Here is a 9867-nt window from a genome sequence, read left to right on the forward strand (position 1 = left end):
TATGATGATGTACATAACTAACAATGGAAGTGAGGAATTGACAGTGATGGTGGTAAACGAAGAGAAAGTGATAGTGATGGCAAAGGCAAGGTGATGATGGTTGGGATAAAGGTGATTGTAGAAATAGTGCAGGTGTTGAGAACAGCAGTGGTGGAGGTGATAACAAAGGTACAGATTATGGTGCTGGTAATGGAATGAAGGGAAAGTGTCATTGGGGATAAACAGAGGACAAATGGGGGGCAAAAGAGATGATGGGGTGGTACTGTGATTATGGGAGAGGTGGTGGTGGGGTTGGAGTAGAGGTAAGGTGGCAATGAGGGAGGATGTGAGAGTGGACATGGAGGTGATTATTAGAAAGGGAAGAAAAATTTGAATTCACCTTGCCCAGTCCTCTGACTCCTATTAAACAAGTGGAAAACTGAGGCCCCCAAGAGTACCAGCTTCTGATGCAATTCTGGAGGGGATGGGAGGAAGATACAGGCCTCTAGGACCACTCCTAGGGTTAGGACAGGGCACCAATGCCCGTTGGAAGCTACGCAAATGTAATGCAAATGACTGCACAGAGAGCTCCTCTGTGCTAGGAGGACAACCCAGGATTTCTCATGATCTCCCTTCCCTGAGCTCGGAGCTGGCAGGGGACTTTATTTCTGCCCCTGTTACTGATTTACCTGGTGAGGTCACTGAGATTCTTGACTTGTGTAAGGGAGGTAAAAAAAAAACAAAAAAAAAAAACACTAGATGCCTCCATAGTTTGCTGTGAAGATTAAACAAAATAATAGATACAAAGTGTTTAGCATAGAGCCTGGCATAAGCAAGCTCTCAGTAAAGGCTCAGTAGTTATCATCATCATTATCATCATTTCTTCATCATCATCATCATCATCGTTATCATCATCATCACCGTCATTATCTACTCCAGCCCACCCATTTGGTAGATGCTGAAACTGAGGCCTGGAATGGTTGTATTCCTAGGAGGAAGGGGAAAGGAACAGGAAGGGGGTGGTGGAGGGTGGACCCCAGCTGAGAAGGGAGCTAGTAAGAGCTATATTTGAACTCCTGGTATGATGACTCAGGAGGTTGATAACAGGCTCTGGGGCTCAGGGCGGCAGGCCGGGGGCAGCTGCCAGGGAGAACCGCCCCCCTGGAGACGGCTGTCTCTTGAGGCTCCTCCTGGCTCCCTCCTTTCCTTCATTCTGCAGGGAGGAGTGGTGTACCAAGGCAGAAGTACAGCTTGGCCAGCCCCTTTCTGGAAACTCTAAGTGCTTCCCTTTAGGCTGTTTGGGTGATAAGAAGGGAAGACGGGTGGTTGACAGTTATCCCATTTACTCTCCACAATTACCCTGAAAGATTGGTCATAAGACCCATATTTGACAGAAGAAAAAACTGAGACCCCCACAGAGAATGGAGCACTAGAGAGGGAGAGGATAATTCTGCTTTGCGGAAGAGATGACTATTGAACCCTTGCTTGGAAGGAAAGTACACGATGCCAAATTGAAGAGGATAAATGCCCTAGGAAGCAGAGAGAATGGCAGGTGCAAAGAGATGGGGTGTAGAAGGTTCTGGCTGTGAGAGGAAACAAAATTTGGACATGTGCCCTTCCAGACTTTTGGCTCAGACTAAACACACCATGAGCAGGGGAAAGAGAAATAAAAATTCCTTTTTCCTCCTCTTCATTCTCCTTTTACTCCTTCCATGGGTATTTGAGGATGGCAATGGTACAGAAGGGTTTGTTCTTCCTTCTCTGGTCACCCTGACCCAGGCCCATCCTGAAGGAGGTCCCACTATGGCCACTATGTGGGAAATGTCTAGAAAGACATAGAGGATGAAACAAGGTATTGTGGAAAGGTGACAGAGGTAAGCATTAGGGAGAACGAGGTGAACAGGGAACAAAGGAGCATTTATTTTCCCAAGACTTCAAATTTCCTTGCTGGTAACAAGTGCCATATGTTATATGTTATATCACTGCCCCTTTGTTTCTACTCTCTGGGGAAGGTCGTCCTCACCCCCCCTTCCCATTCTGCCACTCAGGAAATGGGCTTGAGAAGGAGTGACTTTCCCAAGGTCACACAGCTGAGGCTGAGCTCAGGCATCCCTCCTCCCTCTCCTTGGCTCCCCCTCCTCCCAGGCAGCCTGGCACCCGCTGTCAGCTGCTCTGAAGTGAGTGGCTATTTTTATTCTGGTGCGAGGGGATCTTGAGCAGCAGAGCCATGTAGGTTAGAAGGCTCTAGGACACCCGTCCTTAGCAAGCAAGGGAAAGCTTACTGCAGGGACTAGATTGTACTAAGCTTAGCTGGGGGCTCTCAATTCTTGCAGACTGACTGCCCTGCTCCCATGTTTCCAGAAGCATCTCTATTGGGGTTCAGAACAGAACATAGAGTCACAGTAAACTCTGGTTATGACCCTGATACCACATCCAACTTGAGCCCTAATCTTGATGTTGACTGAGCCCTGATCTCATGTCAAGGCTGAGCCTTTACTCCATCTCTAGACTAAGTTATGACCATTGCCTTAGAATAAGCCCTGACTCTAGTCACATACTGAGCCCTGATCCAAGCTCAGCAAAAGGCCAATCCCAATTTGAGAACTTGATTCTTGACCTAGACTGAGCCCTGATCCTAACCTAAGACTGAGCCCTAATCACAGACTGATCACTAACCCTAGTCCAAAGTAAACCTTGTTTTTGACTGAATCCTGACTCTGGTGGAAGCTTAAACCCTGATCTTGTTCACTTCACAAACTGAGCCCCAAATTTAATCATTGACTGAACCCTGATCTCAGACTAAATTCTGACCCTGGGTGGTGCAAACTTTGGATTCCTGAGTCTTGACCTCTGGCTATGCCCTGAATTTGGTAAGAGTTTGAGCTCTGAACTTAATCATGGAGTTTTGTGAAGTCTGAGCCTAATCATTCCAACCCAGACTCAATTCTAAACCTGTCCCTTTCAAGGTGCAGGAGACTCACTCCAAGGTGCTCTACCATTGAATTATATCCTCATGCCTTTTTATTTTTATTTTGAGATGAGGTCTTGCTAAGTTGCCAAGGCTGGCCTGGAACTTGATATTCTCCTGCCTCAGTCTCTGGAATCTCTGGGATTGCAGGTCTATGCTACCAAAACCTTAAACCTTAAACCTGTTCTTAATCTAAGTGTTCACTTGACACTATTTGAACCTGACCCCATCACAGCCTAAACTCTAGTCCTAGCCCTATTTTGGCCTAGATTGCATGCTTCCACATAAGGGGCATTAATTATGAACCGAGATCTTTCCTGGGAGATTTTAGGCCTCCTCTACTGCTGATTGCCAGAATGTTCCTGGTACTATTGTGGCCACTGTCTCCACTGCTGGTTCCACTGGCTGGATGGTCAAGCCTCAGCAGCCCAAACTATGGCCCCTTCAGACCACAGAGTCCAGGTTAATGCAATGAGAGTGGTTTGGTGGCATTTGTCCAATGAACAATAAGGGCCCATGGGGGCACTGGGATTTGGCTCTGTCAGCAAAAAAACCACAGGCTCTGTGGGGCCTCTGGCTTCAGTCACTCTGGGGCCCTTGCTGGGGTAGTTTGGGGTTGAAGTAGAAGCAGAGTAGAGGGAACTAGTGGGATATGTTCCATTGTTTTGGAAGAGTTTACCATTTGTGTTTAAGTAGTACACACTTACTATAGAAAATATAGGAAAAAGCATAAAAGAGAAAAAATTTCACCTATAATTTTATCCACCAAGAGATGATCATTTTCACTTTTTGAATTGTTTCCATCTAGATTTTGTCTAGGCATATGTATTCATACATACATTTATAAAATTCGTTGGTGGCTATGTTGTCATCACAACATTCATTGCAGTTTGTCTTCGTAACAGGAACCAGAATATGATTCACTTTAAGAAGGGGTCTTGGGGACTGGGGATTTAGCTCAGTTGGTAGAGTGCTTTCCTCGCATGCACAAGGCCTCTGGGTTCAATCCCCAGCACCAAATACACACACAATCAAAAATTGACAAATCTTACTGTATGTTAATTGTACCTAAATAAAATTGCCACAAAAATTGTTTTAAAAAAAGCAGGGGGTCTTGGGTAGAATGCTTGCCTCACATGCTCAAAACCTTGGGTTCAATTTCTAGCACCACACAAAAAAAGCAGGGGGTGTCTTAGGGCTGAAGTTGTAACTCAATGGTAGAGTGTTTGCCTAGCACATGTGAGGCAATGGGTTCAATCTTTGGCACCATAAAATAAATAAATAAATAAAGTTATTATGTCCATCTACGATTAAAAATATTTTTAAGAGAATAGGTTTCAATTGGTTAAGCTAAGTTTTAAAAATCATTGAGCCTTTATTGTTTAAGCCAGTTTAAGTTACAAAGAGCATCACAACTTGCAACTGATATTACTATATTGCAGTTTCGAAGCTTTTTTGCTTTTGTTACTTAATACCATAACTATGAACATTCTTTATGTCATTCAACATTATGATACATCATTTTAAACAACTGCATGGTTTTCCATTGTGTGGAACTACTATCATTTACTAAATTCATCCTCTGCTGTCACAAACTTACAGTATATTTGATAAACAACCTTGACCTAACAATTGGTCCCTTCTCTGATGATTACTTTGGGGCAAATTCTGAGCAGTGGAATTATAGGGTCAAACAACTGTTTGTAGGGTGTTGACATACTGAATCAAATTGCCCTTCAGGAAGTTTGGATGAATTCATACTTCCATGGCCGTGAATAGTGTTAGAGATAGTCCACTCCAATCATATTCTCAATGTGCTCATGCATTTATAGAAAACAGATATTAAAAAACATCTCCAAGGCAATTATTTTTATATCTTCAAAATCAAGTCAGTGAAGGGGAAGTTGCAGGGTGCAAGCAAAGGGCTCAATGCAGGTGTGACTTATCCAGAGGCACAGTAGGTTCAGTGTCTAGGGCCCACAATATTTTCATGGGTCTGTGAAAATGTTTTAATTTTTTTTTCTTTCTTTCTTCCTTTTGTTTATTTTGGCACTGGAGATTGAACCCAGGGGCTCTTAACCACTAAGCAACATCCCCAGCCCTTTTTAAAAATATATTTTACTTAGAGACAGGGTCTCACTAAGTTGCTTAAGGCCTCACTAAGTTGTTGAGGCTGGCTTTGAACCTGTGATCCTCCTGCCTCAGCCTCCCAGCTGGGATTGCAGGAGTGGGTCACTGTTTTAATTTCTTTTAAAATGGAAAAAACCCCCACATAACAACAACCACAACAATGAAATGAATCTAGCCTGGATTTTATCATCTTTTTTATCAAGGCAGTTGTAAAATCCAATTTTTAATATGTATTTTTATTCACTTATTTTTATTATTGTATTTGGGATTGAACCCAGGAGCACTTTATCACTGAGTGCTGTTTATTTATATCCCCAGTCCTGTTTATTTTTTATTTTGAGACAAGGTCTTGCTAAGTTGCTTAGAGCCTCATTAATTGCTGAGACTGGCCTCGAACTTGAAATTATCCCGCCTTAGCCTCTGGGATTAAAGGCATGTGCCATCATGCCTGGCTATTTACTCATTTTTGAGACAGATTTGCTAAATTGCTGAGGGTCTCACTAAGTTGTTGAGGTTGGTCTGGCAACTTGGAATCCTTCTGCTTCAGCCTTCCCAAATGTGCACCACTGCTCCTGCAGTAAGTAATATGTATCTTTTTTTAAATGGAGGAAGAAGCCCAAGAAGTCAAAATTCCTACAATTCATGCAGCTTTGGCTCAGGGTTGAAAAGGATTCTCTAGATTCAGTGGAAAGAGCACAGTGATCCCTCAGTATCTGCAGGGGTTTGATTCTAGACTTTCTCCATAATGAAATATGAGGATATTCAAGTCCTTATATAAAGTTGGTGTAGCCTTTGCATAAAACCTGTGCACAGCCTCCTGTGCACTTTATTTGTGCAGAACTGGAGAATAAACTCAGGGCCTTGCTCATAGTAGACAAGCACTTTACTACTGATAGCACTGGGGCTCTATATCCCTAGTTCTGTTTATTTAGACAGGGTCTTCCTAAATTGTTCAGGCTGGCCTTAAAGTTGAGATTGAGTGAGTGAGCTGGCCCCCAGCTCCAGCACCACAAACTGCAATCTACCTGAGGGATTACAGGCATGCACCGTGCCTGGCTCCATAAATTATCTGTAGATCACTTACAATGCCTAATACAATGTAAACAGTATGTTTAGTTGTTAATACCATATTGGTTGAAATAACAATGCCTAATACAATGTAAGCAGTATGTTTAGTAGTTAATACCATATTGGTTGAAATAGCAATAAAAAAGTCTGTATGTGTTCAGTACAGATGCGATTTTTACTTCCAAATATTTTTTTGAAAAATTTTAGTTGTAGATGGACACAGTACACTTATTATACTTGTTTATTTAATTTTTTTGTAGTTGTAGATGGACATCATGCCTTTATTGTATTTGTTTATTTTTATGTGGTGCTAAGAATTGAACCCAGTGCCTCACAAGTGCTAGGCAAGCTATCTGCCACTGAGCTACAGCTACATCCCTATTTTATTTATTTTTATGTGGTGCTGAGGATGGAACCCAGTGCCTGACAGTGTCAGTTGAACACTCTACCACTGAGCCACACCACCAGCCCCTCCAAATATTTTTCAACTTGAGGTTGATTTAATCCACAGTGTGACAAAGAGCTGACTATACTTCCTGTGTTTGCTGAAGGCATGAAGAGGGGAAATGGTACTTTGATCTAGTTATCTTTGGTCTGGTGAGCTGAGCACAGAGATGTTTTGGGTTCAAATCCCAGATCTACAACTTAATCTATTTCACCTTTTTAAGTCTGTTTCCTAAACAGCAAAATACAGTTTAGGGGGCCTGGTAAAGATGAGGTAAGGAATGAACTGATAATGAAAGCCAGCACTGTCCAGATCCTGTTCTAATAAGCTTTAAGTCTATTAATCCTTTTATTATCCCAGCCCCCACGAAGTATTAATATTCTCTTACTATAAAATATGCTCTGGGCAATTGAACATTGATCGAAATTTCGTACAAAGATATTAAATGCACAAATAAGGATTCCCCAGATTTCAATGTCCCTATATTAAACTCAAGGATCTGACCCAGAAACCCGTGTCTGTCCACGGCCCGTCTGCACCCTCTGCTGGCGTGAGGTGGCGCTGTCTGGCCGCAGCATGCAGGAGCGTCCACGCTCTCATTTGACAAAAGAAGCGTCGACATTCTCGTGATTCGGGAAGTGAAGGTTCGGGTGTCAGAGAAGAGTCAAGACAGAGCCAGGAGCTAGTGGGAGGCATCCACGCGAGCCAGGGGTGGAGACCTAGAGCTGGGGGCGTGGTCTCGGGCGGGGCGGGGCCTCTGTTGGAGACCCTGCCAGCTTGCTGGCCCAGACGTGGCGCAGTGGCCTGCAGATCATCAGCTGGGTACCGATGAGCTTCCTGCTGCTGCCGCCGCCAGTGTTGCTGCTTCTTGCGGCGCTTGTGGCCCCAGCCACCACCGCCACCACCTACCGGCCGGATTGGAACCGTCTGCGCGGCCTGGCCCGGGCCCGGGTAGAGGTGAGTGAGCCGGCCCCCAACCCCAGCACCACAACCCGCAAGCCCTACAGGCCCCACAACCTTGAGATTAGTGTTCTCTCTGGCTCCAGGAACACCCCGACCCCCGACCGCCCTCCTTTCCTCCCCCAAAGCGCCAGGACCATCCCTCCCCCTCCCCAGCCCCCGGATGCTTACCTTTCAGCCTGGCATCCCAAACCCTTGCCTTTCTCTCTTTCTGGCCCGACAGCAGGTCCCTGGACAAACAGGCCCAGTCTCTGACTTTTTGCTAGTCTAGGACTCTCCCCAAACCCGCTTCTGGGAGCCCAACTTCCCATCCCTCTTATCACTCCACTTATTCCTGGAATTCCTCCCCCATCCCAGTTCTAGGGCTTGGCGCTCCAGAGAATCTCTCTTCCTTCTTCTGGGGAGGAATGACTTTCTGGGCACCTCCCTTTACTCTGCAGAAGCCAGGGAAGGGGGCTGGAAACTCTGTTATCAATACTTATTATGCAGCAGTCCCCTTCAACCTCCCCGACCAGGAAATTCCATAGCAAAGTCTGTCTTACAATGTGATTTGAACCATCTCAGCTTCTCTCAGAATCTTAGTTTCCTGTCTGACAAAAGTGGGTAGGATGAAGGAGGCTGGAATGGGTGGTCCTGGGGTCTGAACTCCTGCTGAGATGGCCTCTCCTCAGGGAATGCATAGAGGGATGCTCCCATCCTACCTTAGGGAATCTGACAGATGGTCTGTGGAGCTGGGCCACAGGTGGCTAGCAGGGCCCCACTCTGCATGGGTGGGGCAGGGACCAGATGGCAGGTGCCTCTAATGGGGGCCCCCAGGGCAGTTCTGAGTTGTTTCCTTCTGGTCTGCTTCTTTATTGAGATTTCAGGGGCAAAAGGTCAGACCCAGGTCTCTACTTCCTGAGAAGGGCAGAGCTATTATGTCTGTCTTTAGGAATTAATGATCAATAGGTTCATTCAAGAGCCCCAGGGCTGGCAAACCCCCTATGGGTGTCTGGCCCTGCACCTATTTCATTAGTTTCTCTAGGCTTGAGTTTCTCTCACCATAGAGTTCCTCCTTCTGCCCACAAGGGACCTTCATTCGCCTCCTTCATTCCTTGGGAATTGCTCTTCTAGGGATAACTCAACAGTTCAACCCAATTCAAGGATGAAGATGTAATGGTCTTGGGGGTGAGATTAGGGTAAAATGAGGCACTTCTGACCTATCCCATTTTGTCCCCCTCCAGACCTGTGGAGGATGACAGCTGAACCGCCTAAAGGAGGTGAGTTTGAAAGAAGGGGATATCTGGTTCTGTATCCCTCGAGCCTCTTGGGGAATGGCCAACATGATTAAAAAAAAAAAAAAGATAGGGAACAGAGGAAAGGGAAGGGGACATGTTCTCTGATGCTCTGGTTCCTCCCCAGGTGAAGGCATTCGTCACTCAGGACATTCCATTCTAGTATCCTTTTATTCTGGAGAAGGGGACATGAGGAGGGCACCTGGGAGAATCTCCTTTTATTGAATTTCACAATTAAGAGATGGTAAATAGTTTTCATTGGACAACAGAATTGATTGGTATTGACTGCCCAGAGGATTCTAAAGTGGTCTTCAAATTGGGTAGGCAAGAAAGAAACTGGAGATAAAGACCCTTTATTTCTTTGAACCCTAATTTCCTTGCGTATAAGTGGGGATCCCATTTGGGCACAGAATAAGCATTCAGCAAAGGCGGTATTGCTGGCTCCAGGAGCCCCAGCTCCCTCTGTCCACCACTACTCCCCTTAACACTCCTTTCAGCCACAACCTGGTGATGAAACACCTCCCTGGGGCCGACCCCGAGTTGGTGCTGCTGGGCCGTCGCTATGAGGAACTAGAGGTGAAAACTTGGGAGGCGGGTGGGGGCGGAGCGAGAGTCGGGGTTCGACATGCTGACCTCACCCCTTCTTGGCCTCAGCGCATCCCACTCAGTGAAATGACCCGCAAGGAAATCAACGAGCTGGTGCTGGAACTCGGCTTTTACCGCAAGGCTGCGCCGGATGCGCAGGTGCCTCAGGAGTACCTGTGGGCGCCAGCTAAACCCCCCGGGGAAGCTTCTGACCGCGCTGACCTGTAGGTCCGGAGGTGCGGCGGGGCTGGAGCCACCCTGCCAGAGTCCCGGAGACCCAATGAAGCGCTCAGCATCCCGGGAGCGCCTCCCTTGCTGAGGGCCGACACCTCGTCTCCGAGCCAGCAGAAGTGGGGTGGGGGAGGTTCTTCCTAGCCCCCTTTTCTTCCCTCCTCAGCTCCACTAAATTTCTTCCACCTTAACCAAGGCTCTTCTCCTTCTTTGCTACAGGCAGATGG

The 9867-nt window shown here is 46.1% G+C and overlaps 1 protein-coding gene across 1 annotated transcript; it reads left to right on the forward strand.

Annotated features, from left to right (window-relative positions):
• Nucleotides 1-7179: 7179 nt before the first annotated feature.
• Nucleotides 7180-9831, forward strand: Selenom (selenoprotein M). Its single transcript, XM_005339850.5, has 5 exons — nucleotides 7180-7547; nucleotides 8774-8809; nucleotides 8952-8986; nucleotides 9322-9400; nucleotides 9479-9831. The coding sequence occupies exons 1-5, from the start codon at nucleotides 7419-7421 to the stop codon at nucleotides 9635-9637; spliced, it is 438 nt and encodes a 145-aa protein (XP_005339907.2). The 5' UTR covers nucleotides 7180-7418; the 3' UTR covers nucleotides 9638-9831.
• Nucleotides 9832-9867: the final 36 nt, after the last annotated feature.

Source organism: Ictidomys tridecemlineatus, chromosome 2 (genome assembly GCF_052094955.1).
Source record: "Ictidomys tridecemlineatus isolate mIctTri1 chromosome 2, mIctTri1.hap1, whole genome shotgun sequence".
NCBI classification, from domain to species: domain Eukaryota; kingdom Metazoa; phylum Chordata; class Mammalia; order Rodentia; family Sciuridae; genus Ictidomys; species Ictidomys tridecemlineatus.